Source organism: Amblyraja radiata, chromosome 34 (assembly GCF_010909765.2).
Source record: "Amblyraja radiata isolate CabotCenter1 chromosome 34, sAmbRad1.1.pri, whole genome shotgun sequence".
NCBI classification, from domain to species: domain Eukaryota; kingdom Metazoa; phylum Chordata; class Chondrichthyes; order Rajiformes; family Rajidae; genus Amblyraja; species Amblyraja radiata.
The window spans coordinates 14,261,567-14,281,862 of NC_045989.1; the positions used below are offsets into that span (position 1 = coordinate 14,261,567).

Consider the following 20,296-nt stretch of genomic DNA (forward strand, 5'->3'; position numbering starts at 1 on the left):
TTTTCCTAATCGGCCACCATTTAGATAATAGTCTGCTTTCCTGTTTTTGCCACCAAAATGTATAACCTCACATTTATCCACATTATACTGCATCTGCCAAACATTTGCCCACTCACCCAGCCTATCCAAGTCACCTTGCAGTCTCCTAGCATCCTCCTCACAGCTAACACTGCCCCCCAGCTTAGTGTCATCCGCAAACTTGGAGATATTGCCTTCAATTCCCTCATCCAGATCATTAATATATACTGTAAATAGCTGGGGTCCCAGCACTGAGCCTTGCGGTACCCCACTAGTCACTGCCCGCCATTGTGAAAAGGACCCGTTTACTCCTACTCTTTGCTTCCTGTTTGCCAGCCAGTTCTCTATCCATATCAATACTGAACCCCCAATGCCGTGTGCTTTAAGTTTGTATACTAATCTCTTATGTGGGACCTTGTCGAAAGCCTTCTGGAAGTCTAGATACACCACATCCACTGGTTCTCCCCTATCCACGCTACTAGTTACATCCTCGAAAAATTCTATAAGATTCGTCAGACATGATTTACCTTTCGTAAATCCATGCTGACTTTGTCCAATGATTCACCACTTTCCAAATGTGCTGCTATCCCATCTTTAATAACTGACTCTAGCAGTTTCCCCACTACCGATGTTAATTACGAAGTGAGAATTAAGATACTATGTCCAGAAATCTATTCATTTCTGTCAGAAATGACCAGAGTACCTGAGTTCCTACAGATGTCTGAAGAAGAGAATGCCAAAAGTTCAATGTCCTCTTAAGTGAATTCTCCTTATCTCGATCCTAAATCCCACCCTTCATTCTCATACTGGATCCTTTGATCGAAATGCAAAGTGCTGGCTTAGGTAGTATCTGGGGAGGGAATGGATAGGGTATTTAGAACTGAGATGAGGAACAACTTTTTCAAACAGAGAGTTGTGAATTTGTGGAATTCTCTGCCTCAGAAGGCAGTGGAGGCCGATTCACTGGATGCATTCAAAAGAGAGTTAGATAGAGCTCTTGGGGCTAGCGGAATCAAGGGTATGAGGAGGGCAGGAACGGGGTACTGATTATGGATGATCAGATATGATCACATTGAATGGCGGTGCTGGCTCGAAGGGCCGAATGGCCTACTCCTGCCCCTATTGCCTATGTATCTATGTATGTATCAGCATGGCTGCCTGTGTGTAGAACTACAAGATATGAGTGAAATATTAAATAAATGCTTTTGATCCATTTTTACTGTGGAATAGATCATGGAAGCTAGGGACTAGAAGCATATGAGCTGTGATGTTTTAGAACATATACAAATTATGAAAGAGGTACCCAAGAGGATTAATTGGAGGAGGGCAATAGACGTTGTCTATATGGACTTTTATAAGGTTCCACGTGGTAGGCTAGTTTGGAACGTTAGATTGCTTGAAATCTAGAGAGAGATAGCTAATTGGATACATTATTGATTTGATGGTAGGAAGCAGAGGGTGATGGTAGAAGATTGTTTTCCAGATCGGAGGCCTGTGACTAGTGGTGTGCCACGAGGCCCATTGTTAGTTGTCGTTTATATCAATGATTTGGATGAGATTGTACAAGGCACAGTTAGCAAGCATGTCAAAATCGGAAGACTGTAAAGGTTACAGTAAATAAATATTTGAGTGGCAATTTCTTCACATAGAGGGTGTGGGGCATATATGGAATGAGTTGCCAGAGAACATGGTTAAAGCAGCTACCATAATATTTAAAAGACATTTCAGCATGGCATCTACATATATGGGAAGGAAAGGTTTAGAGTGATATGGATCAAACACGGCAAATGGGACGAGCTTAGATGGGCATCTTGGTTTTCGTGGGCAAGTTGGGCCGAAGGGTCTGTTTCTTTGCCGTGTTACTCTATAGGGCCTGTCCCACGAGCATGCGACTCCATGCGGCAAGCGCGACCTAAAGCTCGCAGCTGCCTCGACGCCGTACGCACAGAGGTCGAGTGAGTGACGTGAAGTTCGAGCGAAGTCCGACGGGCGTACGGCGTCGAGGCGGTGCGTACGGCGTTGAGGCGGCTGCGGGCCGGCAGGCCGTTGCCGTGCGGAATTTTTGAACCCGGTCAGTTTTCCGGAGCCCCGCACGATGTCGGGACCAGCTCCGCACAACTCCATACGGCTCCGGCAATCGAAGTGGGACTGGCCCCGCGAGGCCGTACGGCTCAAGCGACCACGTTAGGTCGTGCTTGCCGCATGGAATCGCATGCTGGTGGGACCGGCCCTTTAGGTCGCGCTTGCCGCATGGAGTCGCATGCTCGTGGGACAGGGCCTTATGACTCTAATTATGATTCATAATCCAGATGTGGGTTCTAGAATCAAGTCCACTTCTAGAACATTTTTGCACTTAAGCAAACATTTCAGCTGAAATCATCCCCTAGGTGTACCTGGCCAGCGGCTGTATGTGGTCAGGCCGTGTGTTAATATTGCCTTCAACAGGTTGTGGAAAGGATATTGCCATAAAAAGTCATAAAGTTAAATTGCCTTGAAAAATTTGTTCATTCTGCAGTGCTCAGATGCACAGAGCTGTAAATTCTCTGGCATTAACTTTACATTTAATAGGTACTAGACCAAGTGCAGACCCGTTGGGTCTGTTTCCCCAACGGCGTTTGCGGGGGGGGGGTGAGAAGAGGGGAGGGAGGGGAGAGGAGGAGGAGGAAACGGGATAGATTTGGGAGGGAAAGGAGAGCAGGTTGGGGGGTGAGAGATGTGGAGAGAGATGTGGGGGAGGGGGGATGGGGAGGGAGGAGAGGGGTAGCGGGAGTGATGGAAGAGGGACAGAGGGATAGGGGGAAGGGGGTGGGAGGAGAGAAGGAAGGGGGTGGGGTAGAGAGGGAAGGGGGGTGGGGGAGAGAGGGATGGGAGAGGGGTGAGGAGAGGGGGAGGAGAGAGTGGGGAGGGAGGGAGGGGTAGAGGGGTCGCGGGAGTGGTAGAAGAGGGACGGGGGAGTATTGGAAGAGGGACAGAGGGGTAGGGGAAGGGGTGGGGGAGAGAGGGGAAGGGAGCGGAAGAGAGTGGTGGGGGAGGGAGAGGCGTCGGGTAAGAGGATAGAAGTGGAAGAGTGGGGAGGGAGGGGTAGGGGGAGTGGTGAAAGAGGGACAGAGGGGTAGGGGTAAGGGGGTGGTGGTAGAGAGGGAAGGGGGGTGGGGGAGAGAGGGATGGGTGGGAGAGGGAGAGGGAGAGGGGTGAAGAGAGGGAAACATAGAAACATAGAAATTAAGTGCAGCAGTAGGCCATTCGGCCCTTCTAGCCTGCACCACCATTCAATCTAATCATGGCTGATCATCCAACTCAGTATCCTGTACCTGCCTTCTCTCCATACCCCCTGATCCCTTTAGCCACAGGGGCCACATCTAACTCCCTCTTAAATACAGCCAATGAACAGGCCTCAACTACCTTCTGTGCCAGTAAATTCCAGAGATTCACCACTCTCTGTGTGAAAAATGTTTTTCTCATCTCGGTCCTAAAAGATTTACCCCTTATCCTTAAACTGTGACCCCGTGTTCTGGACTTCCCCAACATCTGGAACAATCTTCCTGCATCTAGCCTGTCCAACCCCTTAAGAATCTTGTAAGTTTCTATAAGATACCCCCTCAATCTTCTAAAATCTAGCGAGTACAAGCCGAGTCTATCCAGTCTTTATTCATATGAAAGTGCTGACATCCCAGAATCAGTCTGGTGAACCTTCTCTGTACTCCATCTATGTCAACAATGTATTTGAGCATTGGGCATTGTGACATCACACGATGGAACGTTCACCAGGGGCTGGGGCTCCTGCAAAGGCATATGTAAATGAATCCATTCCGATTGGACATCTGTGAACATCGGGCATTGTGACATCACACAATGGAACGTTCAGCAGGGGCTGGGGCTGGTGCTGCTTCTATGGGTGAGAAGCCAGTTTATTTTTGAAATATTGGGGGGGGGGGGAAGGATTTGATTAAAAACGTGTACTTAAACACGACAAAATGTAATGAGGAGCGGATACAGAAGATATAGATATTACTACAGAATGAAATATGATCATAAAAATACACAATCTCCTAAAGCTGAAAACAGTAGGGTGCGGCAAGAGCAGTGAAATGCTACATCTGATCCTGACTTTATAAATAGAAGCACAGAAGTTAATGTAAAGGTGATAGCATCAGCTGACTGCCCCCCCCATGTATTGTACTTTTTCTGGGCACCACACAAGGAACATTTACCAGGGCGCCAGAAATGAGGGCGAAAGGAGCAGGTTAAAAAAAAGCAGTGTTGTAGAAATGTTCCAAATCATGGAAATTTTAAATTCTCATAAATCGGTCCAAATGTTTTGCAGTGAGAGGGAGACTGGTAAACAGATACTGCAGATCAGGAGGGAAGATGAGAAGCTATTTATTTTTTAATTGTGAATTGGGTAAGATGCGGAAATGGATTTGCCGAGAACTTTCAAGCAGGGAGCAAATTAATGTGAAATAGGACCAGGGAAAGAGTCAGGGAATGGAAGTGATTGCCTCAGTTACAATGGACTGAATGGTGAATCTAGTCATTGTGTGGTATGGCAGGAAGCAAGAGACAGATTCAGTGGGCCAATAGACACGGAACTGTTAATGAAAACACCTCCCTCCTTCCCTCCCCCATCACAAATAACAAGAATTGTTATTGTATTGAGCAAAGGTCTCCAGATGGGAACCACAGGAAGTCAAATGTTTTATTGGGACTTTCTCCGAAACATGAGATGGGAAGAGTCCAAAGTTAAACAATGCAAGCAAAGCAAAAAGACAAAACGCTGCAAGTTCAAAGCTGAACAAGCACCGTCTGTGGGGAGAGAGACTGGGTTAATGTTTCAGGTCAATGTCTGTTGGATTTTATTCCTTCCTTGTGAACCTGGCTTCTGACACGATGAGAGAGAGAGAGAGAGAGAGAGAGAGAGAGAGACACACACATGATTGTGTTGACTTGTTATGGAGTGTGTACACTGGACTTCGTCTGAGCCACTGATCTGCCTGACGTTGTGCGATCTGTCGCAGTTGCTCATTGTCATTGTCCTTCGAAATGTTACAGCAAATCTCACACCACCTATTCAGGTGGAGTAACTTCAAGTAACCCTTGCATTCCCTCTCTCTTCCCCCACCCTAATCGACTAGATTTACTGGTAGACAAAAGTGCTGGAGAAACTCAGCGGGTGCAGCAGCATCTATGGAGCGAAGGAAATAGGCAACATTTCGGGCTGAAACCCTTCTTCAGCCCGCTGAGTTACTCCAGCATTTTGTGTCTATCTTGTGTTTAAACCACCAGCATCTGCAGTTTCTTCTTGCGCAATGGACTACCTTTCCTTGATTATCTGGCTGGATGTTTGATTTGTCCTTTTCACCTTTCATTCCTTTGTCCTTTGTACCTTTTTCACATCTCCCCTGACTCTCAATCTGAAAAAGGGTCTCGATTTGAAACGTCACCTATTCCTTTATCTCCAGAGATGCTGTCAGACTCACTGAGTTACTCTAGCATTTTGTGACTATCTTCAGTGTAAACCGCCATTTGCTGTTCTCTACTTCGCACTGTAGACCTAACTGTGGATTTGGAGGTACATGATGTTCACGTTTCTCTTACCTCTCCCCTGTATCCACATCTCCCTCGTCTCCTCGACAGCACAGAGGAAATATGGAGCTTTGATTGCAGGTGAGGGGTGAGGACAAGGTGAACACTGTGCATCCCCAAATCCAGAGTTAGGTCTACGTGTCCGTCTGGGCAGGCAGTGTAGACTTGCACCTGACTGTATGCTGCACAGATCACTCTAATTTTGATCGTATTTAATGACTTTAAGGATATCCGAGAGGTTACTGTACAAATCCTCAAGTGGTGAAGTGGTGTAAAGATTCACTGCGGAATTGTACAGATCTCAGACATCTTTGGTAGTGACGTGGAACATTAGGCCAGCCTGCTCCAGGAGCCTGCAGTAAGGTGGTCAGTACCACCTTCCCACCATCTGCTGTTTGTACTCTTTGGCTCCTCAGTAGCTTCAAATGTGAGAAGAATAACAACATGGATGTAGAAATAAGGAACTGCAGAAGCTGGTTATGAAACTAAAAGACACAAAGTGCTGGAGTAACTCAGAGGGTCAGGCAGCATCTGTGGAGAACATGGATAGGTGGTGTTTCACGCCAGGACTATTCTTCACAGCAAAATGAGATAACCATGGAATGTGTAAATGGGTGGTTGATGGTTGGCATGCACTTGACAGACCAAAGATAGACAAAAATGCTGGAGAAACTCAGCGGGAAGGCAGCATCTATGGAGCGAAGGAATAGGTGACGTTTTGGGTCGAGATCCTTCTTCAGACTCAAACGGTCTGTTCCTGTGCACACTCACTCAGTCTTCCTGTCTCTCTTTCTCGCTCTCTCTCTCTTTGACTCTAAATGTCCCTTGATCTCTGCTGAGAACAGATTAAATATCTTGTCAACTCTCTGGGGAAGGGAGAATTCAAAAGGTTCACACCCTTCTGACAGAATAAACGTGAGATTATCAACATGAGTGGGGAAAAACAATGACAGCGCGTTATTTGAAAGGTGATAAAATGAGGATTATTGATGTAAATACAGACTTGTGTTTCTTTGTTAGTGATAGCTGAAGGAAACTAATAATTGCAGTAAGCCGTTAAGAAGGCAAATGGTCTGCTATTATTTACGGCCAATTGATTCGAGGATCAGGATGTGTGTCATAATTATACAGGGCCCTGGTAAAATAGAATAGACCTCTCACAGACGGCAGGCAGCAAGCTTCACTATAAATAGACACAAAATGCTGGAGTAATTCAACGGGAGAGGCAGCGTATCTGGGGAGAAGGACTGGGTGACATTTTGGGTCGAGACCTTTCTTCAGACGAGTCAGGGGAAAGGGAAATGAGAGATATAGACAGTGAAATTGTGAGATATAGAACAAATGAATGAAAGATATGAAAAAAATTCTCTGTCCCTCCCTCTTCTCTGCCTGGCCTCTCTTTTCTCAGCACCAATATCAAGTTAATGACCTGAGGGTTTAGCTTTGATTCTACCTTCACAGATGTTTTACTTTCTCAGTTTCCTGCTGTTTTTGCATTTTCTGCTGTTTCGTAGAGTTCCGTCATTACCACCTCAAGGGATTCCACTTACTACAGTAATGGAATGCAAGCCAGCCACCCACTAGTGTATCCTGAGCTCGGGTTCTCGACTTTAGTCCGTGCACGTTCAGTGTGAGAGGAATTCTTTAACTGCTTGCTGATTGCAGGAGCTCTGCTGATCGGAATGGCCGTTGTTCAACGCGCCGCGATGCTGCAGAAATGTGGACTGCCTCTCGTGAGGATGGGATTGCGGCAACTGCATGTCTCGGTGAGCTCCGCATCGAGAAGCCACCATGAGGTCTTGGTCCTTGGAGGTGGCACGGGAGGAATTACCATGAGTGCACGGATGAGGTGGAAAGTCGGCGCTGGAAGAGTGGCTGTTGTTGAGCCGAGTGAGGTGAGACCATGACCTGGGTCATTCCTCGATTCTACTGTCTCACAGGGTACGTACTCCAGCAGGAGGTCCAGCATGCCGGCGACTTGATCTGCCTGGTAAGGACACAAAGTGCTGGAATAACTCGGCAGTCAGGCAGCACCCATGGAGAACATGGATAGGTGACCTTTCAAATCAAAATCCTTCCTCAGACCCGAATCATGTTGGGGGGGAAAAAAGGTTCTGATTCAGCTGCCTGACCTGCTGAGTTGCCCCAGCACTTTACGATACAATACGATAAACATTATTCATCCCCCGAGGGAAATTGGTTTGCCTACAGTCACAACACACAACAAGGTACACAAACTTGAAATTAAAAGTGAAAAAGAAGGACAAGGGACTGTTGGCTGGCTGCCGTGCACACAGCTCCTTCACCAGAACAAATGAAGATACAAATAAACAAACACAGACTTATCCCCTGGGCAGAGGATTCTAAACTAGAGTGCCCAATCCCCCTCCCCCACACTGGGTCCCCTTTTGTTCTCCCACCGTCCCTCACGATGGTCCCCATTGTTCTTCATGGTGGTCCCCCCACGCCGGGTCCCCATGGTCCTCCCCTCACGCTCCACCGCCGCTGAGGCTCCCGTTGCTGCCGAGGCTCCCATCGCCGCCGTCGTAGAGGCTCCTTCGGCCCAGGCAGGCCTCGCCGCTCGGCTTCCCTGCAGTTCCCTGGGAGGCCTGTGGGGCGAGTCGGGTCAACCGGGGCGCGTTCTAGTCGTCGCTCTGGTCGCCGGCGCCACGGTTGTTTGGCGGGTGGATCGGGTGCGTGTCCCCGGGACACTCCCCTTTGGTATATTAACCAATATCTGCAGTTCTTTGTTTCTACTTTGTTCTGCCTGGCAACTGTAGGCAACACTGTGATGGCCAGGTTTTCATTTCAGTATTGGCATCTTTCAAAATCAATCAATATCTTCCTCTATCCTCGGTGAATGACGGAAAGGAAGGTTTCACACTTCCTATGAATCTAGAGACCTCCAGCTCCATATCGATTTCAGGGATCTTTGCATCAGTTGCTCTTTGACCCAGCAATGATTACTAACTATGATTTTTTCCCTTGCACCTCTCCAAGTTCAAGTTCAAGTGAGTTTATTGTCATGTGTCCCTGTAATTCTTGCTTTGCTTAAGCACACAGAACATAGTAGCCATTTACTACAAAACAGATAAATGTGTCACAGTGGATGTTTCTCTCCTGCTTCTCTTCCTATTTACTAGTCACTCCACAAACAGGACCCATTTGATGTAAAAACCCCACTGCTCTATTTTCTTGAAAATCAGGGAGTTCTCCTGAACCCTCAAACAAATTCATGACAGGATGTGATTCAGTTGTTGCTATGTGTGAAATGTTTATTGCATTTCAGCAGTCACCAACCATTGCAGAACCAGTCCCTGGCAGAACAGAGTTTGGAATGTTGAATTCTCCCAATTGTGCTAGCCCTTGCTGTCTCCTCCCCTTCCTTAACCCTCGAGCTGTCTCCTCCCATCCCCCCCGCCCTCGGGCTCTTCCTCCTCCCTTTTTCCTTCCTTCTCCCCCCCACCCCCTATCAGTCTGAAGAAGGGTTTCGGCCCGAAACGTCACCTATTTCCTTCGCTCCATAGATGCTGCTGCACCCGCTGAGTTTCTCCAGCATTTTTGTGTACCTGAGAGTTTGGAATGTGCTGAGTTGGTGATTTCACAATGCGGGTCTTCCTTCTGTTATTTGCATGTTGAACCTTGGCTACTTTACACGTGTTGGAGGCTGTAAACCTTTGCTCTGGTCGTCGTCAGTGACTCTCAGGGCAGTGAGCGCTTCTCTCAATTCCTACACAGGACGAGTGTAAATTGCACCCCCCCCCCCCCCCACCTACACACCACGCTCTCCACCCCCGCAGCCCACTTCACCACCCTTCCGTACCGCGCTTCCCCCTTCAAAAAACATCTTGCATGAAAATAGATATGGTTTACTCTATTAGATGTTCCCCACTACCTGATTTGCCCTTGCCTGTCCTCTACTGAACTTATATTAACATCTATATGTCTTTATTTCCCCATTCACCAGATTCTCGCTTTGGGTCACACCCCCCCGTCACTTTAGTTTAAACTTTCCCGAGTAGCACTAGCAAATCTCCCCGGCAGATTATCGATGCACCTCAAGTTCAGGTGCAACTTGTCCTGCTTCTACAGGTCTGCCATTCCCTGGAAGAGAGCCCAATGATCCATGCACCTGAAGCCCACGCACCAGATCTTTACCCACACATTTACACGTAACATCTTCCCATTCCTTGCCCTACTAAAGGGCCTGTCCCACTTTCACGAGCTAATTCGCGACCTTTTTTACTCGTGGACATTTTCCATCATGTTGAAAAAACGCCCCGACCTACTTGATGCCACGAGTACCTAGGACTAGCATCACGACCTACCTACGACCTCCTCGGACCTCGTAACGGCCATGCTGCGAGTATGAGTCAAGGGCAAACTCGGCAGAGGTCGTGAGAGTGGGACAGGCCTTAACTCATGGCACAGAAAATGATCCTGAGATTACAACCCTAAAGATCCTACTTTTAAACTTGCTGCTTAACTCCCAAATTTTCTGCAGGACCACATCTCTCTTTCAACAGCATGGTACCAATATGAACTACGATCTCTGGCTGCTCACCCTACTCGCTGTTGCTTGCCTACTCTGCTTTACAGCAGAGCCTGTCATGGTGCCATTGATCTGCCTGTTGCCTATTCTCCCCAAAGAGCCCACAAACTGGTATGTGTAGGAAGGAAATGTAGATGCTAGTTTAAACCAAAGATAGACACAAAACGCTGGAGTAACTCAGCGGGACAGGCAGCATCTCTGGAGAAAAGGAATGGGTGACATTTCGGGTCGAGACTTTTCTTCAGACTGAAGGGGGAAGGATGGAGAGAGAGGGAAAGCAAGGGTTACTTGAAGTTGGAGAAGTCAATATTCATACCGCTAGGATGTAAGCTGCCCAAGAAAAATGTGAGGTGCTGTTCCTCTAATTTGCGCTGGGCCTCACTAGTATACTTGTTTGAGAGGAAGATGGCCACAGGACACTCCCGTACTACCTGCCTAACTGAACTGTGGGTGTGACCATCTCTGAAGCTACTGTGTATAACCCTGTTTGTCTACCACAGTGAGTCTTCCCTGCAGCTCCAACTGACCCATGTGGTCTTCGGGGATCTGTAGTTGGACACATAACCTGCAGACATAGTCGTCAGGGACACCTGACTTGCCTCTGATCTCCCACCTCTGACAGGAGGTGCACACCACCCCACTGACTGACCTTACTGCCCTATACACCATCAAACAAGGGAAAGACCGACCTTGCCCGTGCCGCTGCTCGTTCTCCTCGCCAAAGCCAGAATTAGTCAAAGCCACACTCTGACCACTGGCAGCATCGCTTCCACCTCGAAGCAACCTTTCTCCAAATGGCCGCTCTGTTAGAGCCTGGCTCCCTTTTATTCACTGTTCATGCTGGACACAGCTTTGAGATGACTTGTGCTGGCTACATCTGCCTAGTATTAGTGCTTACCTGCCTCCGGGACCAGTCCAGGGCTCTGCTGACTGTGACTGGCATCAGGGCCTTCTCTGAGGATGAGAATGTTGAGCAGATCAGTTCTCTGCTTCACCATTCACATTACAGAGCAAGATGGCAACAGCAAGACACCTGCCAGCTCTGAGCAGAGTTACTGTGTCTGCAGTCACATTCGCGGCTCAGCTGGTTGGGAACTGCCAGAGAGACGGGGACTAGATATCGGAATCTGGAGCAGATGCCAAACTGCTCAGCAGTAAGGCAGCGTTCATGCAGACTGGTTGAGCTGGGCCCTCAATGTCACTGAGTGGAGCCTAGGCTCCCTTGCACATGGCATTCAGCTGCCTGTCTTGCAGGCTAAGGTGCTCCTAACAGCTTTGATGGCAAAGGTGGGTCAAGGTTGTTGCTTCAATGCCCTTACCCACACATTTGCCTTTGTTCATTGTGTCCCCTCCAGAAACACTACTACCAGCCCATATGGACACTGGTCGGAGCTGGAGCAAAGCCCCTGAACATGTCAGGGCGCCCAACAGCCAGCATCATCCCTTCCGGGGTCACCTGGATCAAGTCCAGAGTTCAGGAATTGGATCCGGACAAGAATCTTGTCCGAACTGAAGATGGGAAAGAGGTGAGAGTGAGCGGTTGGTGATGGGGAGGGTGAGGAGGGGCAGGTGGGTGAGGAGAGGGATTCAGCCTTGTGGGGTGATGGGTGGGTGGGGGGTGGAGATGGTGTTAGATGTGCGGCTGTTGTGAATGGGTGAGGTGGGGTGCAGTGGGTGGCTGAGCACAATGGGTGGGGGGCAGATGATGGGGGAGGCATGCTGGGCTGGGGACAGCATAGTGAGGGGGGGCATGGTTCAGTCAGGTTCTGGGTCCTCAGGGGAGGCGGTGATGTGGATCACAGTAAAGCAAGGAGCTCAGTAAAGCAGGGGGGGGGGGTCATAGTAAAGGTGGAACATTAAAAGGGAGCATGGAAATGGGGGTGGGAGGGGAGGGGGGAGCTTGTTAAGAAGGGCTCGGGACGAAGTGGTCAGGGGGAAACGGTATTTGTTGTCCCACCGCTAAGTGACTCAGCTGTCAGGACAGGGAAAGCACAGTTTATTAACGATTCTTTCTTCAGCTCACTTACAGATACTTGATTGTTGCTTTGGGAATAGAGCTACATTATGAAAAGGTATGTTTTCCATTCTGTGTTAATTTTGCAACTAAAGAGCAAAACCTTTCACAGGCACCTCAATAAAAATGGGATGGGGGTTGGAGCACTGAGGGGAAGATGGGTGGAAGGCATAGATAGTGAGAAGAGAAAGGCAGGAATACTAATGGGGAGGGGGGGGGGGAGGATGGGGAGAGCAAGAAGGCATGAACTTGATACATTCCCTGAGATATGTGCATTGAAAATAGAAATAGGGTTATATTAAATAGTCCAATCAGTCTCAGTCGAGATGGAATGGGTCCACACATTTCAAAGGAATTGGGGGAAGTGATTAGTGGAGTATTATTATGTATTTAATCATTTATTTGGACAGGAAGTTGGCCAAGAGGGCTGGCAGGTAGTTAATGCACGGTCTGCATAGGAGAATGGGGCTATAACGTGCTGGGAATTATGGGCCAGCGTGATATAAGTCAGAAGGAAAGTATTGGAATGCATGGAATCCCGACTGGAGGAGATACTTGAAGAATGTCCCAAAGCAAAATGAGTGAATGAACAATCACCAGCAAATGGAGGAACTCAACAGGTCAGATAGCATCTGTGGAGAGGCAACATGGGTTTCACAAGGAAAGATAGATACAAAAAGCTGGAGTAACTCAGCGGGGCAGGCAGCGTCACTGGGGAGAAGGAATGGGTGAAAGGTCTTGTTCAACCAAGAATGAAGCAGTTGACAGGGAGAGTTAGTGATGTAATGCAGCAAATGGAATTCATCTCAATTTTCAAAGGGGCTTCAGTGGGACGGTGAGAAGTAACTTGCTGCTAGGGTCTGGGAACACAGAGATGGCGATGTGATGGAAGGGGAGGCGGACTGAGGGTGGCAGGGACAACCAGTCACAGTGGGCGGTGGGTAGACTGCACGTGGGAGCCAATGTTGGACCTCACTGGGAGATCCAGTGGGAAACGGAGAAGAACTAGCGGCCAAGACCTGAGACTGGCGTCACAGCCACAGGGCGCAATGGGCGGAGCACGGGAGGTGCGTGAGGAGGGAGGGATAGGGTGATGCTGAGAGATCTCATGGGGATTTTCACAGCCTCCACTCAATGAGGGAGCACAGCCAAGCCGGGGGAAAGGTTGTGTCATTTTTAATTCCTCCCTGTAACAACCATATAGTTCATAAGTTATAGCTGAATTAGGCCATTCAATCATGGCTTATCTATCATTCCCTCTCAAACCCATTCTCCTGCCTTCTCCCCATAACCTACTGACACCCTTACTAATCAAGAATCTGTCAATCTCTGCCTTAAAAATATCCTTTGACTTGGCCTCCACCAGCCGTCTGTGGTAATGAGTTCCACAGATTCACCACACTCTGACTAAAGAAATTCCTTCTCATCTCCTTTCTAAAGGTACGTCCTTTTTATTCTGAGGCTGTGGCCTCTGGTCCTAAACTTTACCACTCGAGGAAACATCCTCTCCACATTGACTCTATGCAGGCCATATATATAAATATATTCCATATATACCAGCAGTGATGAAGGGCTGGGCAGTGGTTACAGAAGTGGACGTTGGCAGACTCTACTGGCACTGATGTCTAAATCTTCACCTTTACAATCTGTTCTTCAGATTAAGGGGCTTCCCGAAGGCTTCAATTTTCCCAGAATTGGCTCCAACTACTCGGTGAATTTTGTTGAGAAAACCTGGCGGGCACTGCAGGATTTTGAGGAGGGAAACGCCATCTTCACTTTCCCCAACACACCGATCAAGTGTGCCGGTGCTCCACAGAAGATCATGTACCTCGCCGAGCACTACTTCCGCAAGGTAGAGAGCCCTCCTGATTTGCCAACGTTTGACTGGAATTCAGCTTCTAAACCTCTCCGGTATTTGAGTGCACATGACATCAGATTTATTTACTGTCATAGACACCAGGGTGCAATGAAATCCCTTCATATGGAGTTAAGAGTAGGTGACAGTACTTGTAGGAAAAAAAGGTGATTGGTTCAGGAGTCAGATAGCAATGTAGAAACATTGAGAGTATGAGAAACATCAGGAGCAGAGTGCCCTTTGCCCCCATCTGGACCTTGATCTGCCTGTTTCTCTGCTAGCCAGTGTGGAAACAGGCCCTTCAGCCCAACTGGCCCACACCGGCCCACATGTCCCAGCTACACTAGTCCCACCTGCCCATATCCCATATCCCTCCAAACCTGTCCTTAATGTTGGGATAGCCCCAGCCTCAACTACCTCCTCTGGCAGCTTGTTCCATACACTCACCACCCTTTGTGTGGAAAAAGTTACCCCACAGATTCCTGTTGAATCTTTTTCCCTTCACCTTAAACCTATGTCCTCTGGACCTCGATTCACCTACTCTGGGCAAGAGACTCTGTGCATCTACCCGATCTGTTCCTCTGCTGCTGAAGAGGTCAGAGGTCAGAACTGCCCAAGACTCCCACCAGCCGAAGGTGAGAAATTCAGGGATAGTTTCAGTCCCCTCTTATGTTATTGGTCTACATGAGCTTTCACATCCACAGTCAATCTTTGACCTTTTGACTGCTCTCAAGCGCAACCAAAATAAAAAGGTTTTGCACTGTACCTCGTTACACGCAACAATAAACTATAACTAAATTAAACTGAAAGTTCTGCAGTAACTCAGCGGGTAAAAGAATATGTGTGTGTTTATGATTGTGTTTATAGTTTGTTTGGTTGTTTGTTTGTTTGTCTTTTTGCACAAAGTCCGCGAGCATTGCCACTTTTCATTTCACTGCACATCTCGTATGTGTATGTGACGAATAAACTTGACTTGACTTGACATGGTTAGGCAACATCAGTGGAGGGAATGGATAGCCGATGTTTTGGGTTGGGACCCTTCTTCTGTCTGAAGACGGGTGCCAACCTGTAATGTCACTTATTCATTCCCTCTACAAATGCTGCCTGATCTGCTGCGTTACTCCTGCACTTTGTGTTTTGTTCAAGATTCCAGCATCTGCACTTCCTAATATCTCCAGAAGATTTGCTCTGCGCCTCAGCCATGCCTTTCTTAATGTGAGCATAATATTGCAGTGCAGGTGTTCATGACCTCTGTTGTATCCCGATCTACTCACTCACAGCAAAGCTCTCCAGGCCTTTCCACCCTGAGGTGGCAGGTCCTTGCCAAAGGTTTTCAGATGGTTTAGATACTAAATGTAGTAGGAATCCTTATTTTTCTTCTTATAGATGGGAAAGCGATCCAAGGCAAACATTATCTACAACACATCCTTGCCGGTGATCTTTGGAGTGAAGAAATACGCAGATTCGCTTCTGGAGATTGTCAAAGCAAGGAATATAAATGTGAATTACAGAATTAACCTGATTGAAGTTCGCCCAGACAAACAGGAGGCTGTGTTTGAACTGTTGGATTCTCCAGGGGAAACCAAGATGTTCCAGGTCAGTGTTATTTATTTATCCGCTCACTTCCCTTTCGCTTCCTGTGACCCTCATTTCCCCATCCGAGAACCTGGCAGGAAACGCATCCAGTTACTGTTTTCAAAGTTTAATTCGCTACGATGGGCTCCATCAGTGGAACCGACATTCAAGAGTCAATAGTGATTAATAGCCATACAATATGTGTAAAGAGGAGTCATAAACACACTGTGTCTTTACTACCTGTACTATTTATTGGCAATACACAAACGTTGCTGCCCTAGCTGTACGTGGTCTGTCACAGGAGCTAGAGAGAGATCAATGGGTGGGGAGGTTGCAATTATACTTCTGATATGGGGAGTGGTTAGTAGTGGTGAGGTCACTATATTAAAGGTACATGCACATGTCATCTACAGTATGTACTCGCAATAAAACTATCAATTTCTTATTTGCAACAACATAACATATATGTTCAGCCCATTTGCCCGCACCAGGCCCACATCCCTCTACGCCCCTCCTATCCAATAACCTGTCTACTTAAACTGGAGAAATGATGTGGAAAACAATATTATTCAAGGAACAGCGAACAGCCCAGCATTCACAGTGAACAGCTTTGTTTTGCATACAATCAAAACAGATTAGCTCAGACGTGCCATATGTAGATATAATTAGTTCAATCTAAAGTACAATAGATAGAGCAAAGGGGAAGATACAGAGTGCAGAATATAGTTTTCAGGTGAATCGAATACCTTAGCTTATGGAAGGACCATTCAGAAGCCTGATAATGGAGGGGATGAAGCTGTTTCTTAGTCTGGCAGTATCTGCTTGCAAGCTTGTGCTGGACAGTATGGAGAAGAAGGAATGACCAGGGTGGGACAAGTCTTTGATTGTGTTGTCTGCTTTTCCAAGGCATTGTGTGGTCACAACACCAGAACCCACTCACTCCAGTGGGGAAGGGGATGCATTCTTACCCAAGTTGGGTTGCTCACCCAGCAGTGTCAGATGTTAATGGAGTCAATGGTAGGAAGTCTGGTCTGTGTGAAGGATTGGGTTACATCCATAACTCTCTGTAATTTCTAGCTGTCATGGGCAGAGCTATTCCTAAACCAAGCCGTGATGCAACCTGACAGCATGTTTTCTATGGTGCATCTGTAGAAGTTTGTAATAGTCACTGGAGACATGCTGAATTTTTAGGAGTGTGCACTGTCATATGAGGAAATGTATCTGGCATCAAGAGAGAGAGGAAACTTGGTTGGGAGATTTATGATCTTGATAGTAGACGTGGAGATGTTTTCTTTTTTGAGAGAATCTAGAAGGAGGGGATAGTGTATAAAATAAAGGCTTGCTTATTGGAAAGGTAGTGAGGGGAATTATTTATTTCTCTCAAAGGGTCACGAGTCTTTGGTACTCTTTCTCAAAGCTATGGTGGAACAGTCTTCGAATATTTTAAAGATAGATTGTTACTTGATAAACAAAGGATCAGAGAGAGAATGCTCTGTGATCACACACCACGGGTGGCGCTGGCAGCGATGGCGGCCTCGCCAAAGGTCTTTTCGTCTTTTTTGTTATTTTTAGTGTGTTTTAAAAGTATGTGTTAATGTTCTCTGGTTGGTTTTATGTGGGGGATCTACCTCGATCAACATCACCAGGTTGCCTCCAGTGAGGAACGCCTGGACCAAGTGGCCCAATGAGAATTTAGCCAGAGGAAGTCTCTCCACTAATGAGCACAACTTGCCCACTCTGACCTTATTTCAGGATTTCAATAATCCCTCCAAAGATTGAACATATTTTGCTTTGGTTTTCACGTATCATTGGCAACTGGTTGGGATTTCACTAGACTTTCTAAATGGCCAATAATGATCGCAGTCTCCCTTTTGTCCCATGGTTGGACTTGTCTCTCTGTCTCCATCTCGCTGGCAGTGTGAGCTGATGTGTTTGCTGATTAACTCCGTGCCAGGACCTTGTCGCTGACATCTTGGTGCTGCAGCTTGCTCTGTCTTTGAACAGTGTTGTGTCTCTTGTTCCCAGTACGAGATGCTGCATGTCACCCCTCCGATGGGCCCTCCCGACGTGGTTCAGAAGAGCGCCCTGGCTGACGCAGGGGGCTGGGTTGATGTCGACAAAGAGAATCTGCAGCACAAGAAATACCCCAATGTGTTTGGCATCGGGGACTGCACCAGCCTGCCCACGTCAAAAACGGCCGCAGCTGTGGGTGAGTAAGTCCTGGGACTGGTGCTGATCATTGTACTTCTGGAAACCTCATGGATTCTAAAGAGGAAATCTTTTACCCGTGTCTGTGAGCTGTGGTAAGCAGTGCTGATACATGTCGAGGTTGGTTCTGGTTTCAGGGTGGGGGATGTGAAGGAGACTGATGGAAACCAGATCATTAACCATGAAGCACCCAACTGTTCAGACACCCAACATGGTGGCACAGTGGCGCAGCTGGTATAGCTGCTGCCTCACAGCACCAGAGATCCTAGGTTCGATCTGACCATGGGTGCTGTCTGTGTGGAGTTTTCATGTTCTATCTATGACTGTGTGGGTTTCCTCTCAGTGTGGGTTTGTAGGTCAATTGCCCTCTATAAATTGTCCCTAGAGTGTAGGAAGTAGATGTGACATAGAACTAGTGAGAACAGGTGACAACTGGTTGGCATGGACTCGGTGGGTCGAAGGGCCTGTTTCCATGTTTATCTTTAAACTAAACTAAACTAAACACTTGTGGCAGTTGCTCTGGGATGGGTAATCTAAAAAGGCAATAGGAGGAAGTTTGACGATTTCAGCTCCGCGGGAGCTGTGGGTGAAGAGTTCTGTAAATGTTCACAGAAGTGAAGCAGAGTTGTGGCTCAACACTGATAAACACACAGAGGAGGTTATGATATCAACACTCACAGACCGGGATCTGTCCTGCCCTGGCAGTAGAGCTGCACGGAGAGGTCGGAAGTGATGACATGTGATGGCCGGATGCGGGATGTTTTACAGAAACACGGCTAAAACATCCTCGTTCCAGGACTTGCTGCGGCTCTGGCTGCCGTCCATCCCGGTGGGAATTCCGTACTGCCACTTCTCAGCCGGATGCCATTGGGATTTCCAGCATAGCTGTGGATTGGATTCAGGAAGTGTGGCTCCCAGTTTCTCCTCAGTAACAGAGTTCTGTCCTGTTCTTAAAGGCAGCACAGTGGCTCAGCTGATAGAGTTGCGGCCTCACAGTTCCAGAGACCCGGATTCGATCCTGACCTCGGGTGCTGTCTATGTGGAGTTTGCACGTTCTCTCTATGACCACGTGGGTTTCCTCCAGGTGCTCCAGTTTCCTCCAACATCCCAAAGACATGTGGGTTTTTAGGTTAATTTGCCTTTGTATATTGCTCCTTCTGTGTAGAGAGTGGGTGAAAGTGGGATAAGATGGAACTAGTGTGAACAGGTGATGGGTGGTGGGTGCAGACTTGATGGGCTGAAGGGGTTCTTTCCATGCTGTGTCTTAAAACTAAAAGGTGCCGGTTCACCTTCTGAAGTCAAGTGTCGGATGTTCGCGACAGTGGGCAGACCAAAGGCAACGAGCCAATGAGGCAGGAGGTCTTCCTAGTTGATCCCACAGCAGCCTTTTCATACTGCCGCAGTCCACTGCCTCCCATCCGCAGACACTTAATCTCCCGAAAGAAGCAAACAACCTGCGTAACTCCCCCTCCTCCCCCTCCAGTGATGATCCACTCCTGGAATCGCACAAACTTCAGAGGCGAGGATGTACGAGGTCACTGGTGATGACTGGTGACACCTACATGTGATTTTTCATCCATCCCTCCGTGAGGTTCCAGCTGTCACCTTCAATCACTGCAGCTCACACCCAACATTCTGTCCGCTGTACACACAAGGATGACAGGATCCAACAACGTTCCGGTGGGGATGCAGGGGACCTGCGCTGCAGAAAGACCCTCGCCTCTGACAGGATGGAGCGAGCCGTCCCAGTTCAGCCGGTACCATGGAGATGCAAGGAACTGCAGATGCTGGTTTACAAAAAAGGTCACAAAGTGCTAGAGTGACTCAGCGGATCAGGCGGCATCTCTGAAGACCATGGATGGGCGATGTTTTGGGCCAGGACCGATCATCAGACTCGATCCTGACTCGAAACAACACCTGTCCAAGTTCTCCAGAGATGCTGCCTGACCCACTGTCATTCCAGTGCTTTGCATTACTGTTTATAGTGCCGTGTTCTCTTCCCGAGGGTGAAGCTGGCTGCATGGTCTCTTAGCTTTCCATTCCTGAAGTCAACAATCAGCACCTTGGTCTTGCCAATGCTGAGAGATAGAAGGGTCTCGACCCGAAACGTCGCAAATTCCTTCTCTCCATAGAGCTGCCTCGCCCGCTGAGTTTCTCCAGCATTTTTTTGTCTACCTTTGATTTTTCCAGCATCTGCAGTTCTTTCTTAAACTGAGAGATAGATTGGTGTTCATGAGGGACCTCTGGCCCTGGATGTGTAGAAACAGTTTTCATTGATTGTAATCCCCAGTGACCGACAAGAATTGAGAGTATCAGAACAAGTGTCCAGGTAGTGGGTTTATGTATGGAAGTAGTGAACATTTCTGTGGATTTAGTGTCTCCTTGTCTTTACAGCTGCACAGTCTGCAATCCTCAGCAACACTATATCAATGGTCATGAAGAACCAGAAGCCAATAGGCAAGGTACGACTTGTTTCTTAAGAAGTTTCCAA

At 47.8% G+C, this 20,296-nt stretch overlaps 1 protein-coding gene across 2 annotated transcripts in view; it reads left to right on the forward strand.

The window, feature by feature from the left end:
• The window catches only part of sqor (sulfide quinone oxidoreductase), a 31,100-nt gene that overhangs the window by 4,015 nt on the left and 6,789 nt on the right, over nt 1-20,296 (forward strand). For both annotated transcript variants that reach the window (XM_033050078.1, XM_033050079.1), the window contains exons 2-8: nt 7,267-7,496; nt 11,509-11,679; nt 12,172-12,225; nt 13,825-14,019; nt 15,409-15,618; nt 17,623-17,806; nt 20,200-20,267. In XM_033050078.1, the coding sequence (XP_032905969.1) occupies nt 7,267-7,496; nt 11,509-11,679; nt 12,172-12,225; nt 13,825-14,019; nt 15,409-15,618; nt 17,623-17,806; nt 20,200-20,267 (1,112 nt within the window). The remainder of the gene's footprint in view (nt 1-7,266; nt 7,497-11,508; nt 11,680-12,171; nt 12,226-13,824; nt 14,020-15,408; nt 15,619-17,622; nt 17,807-20,199; nt 20,268-20,296) is intronic.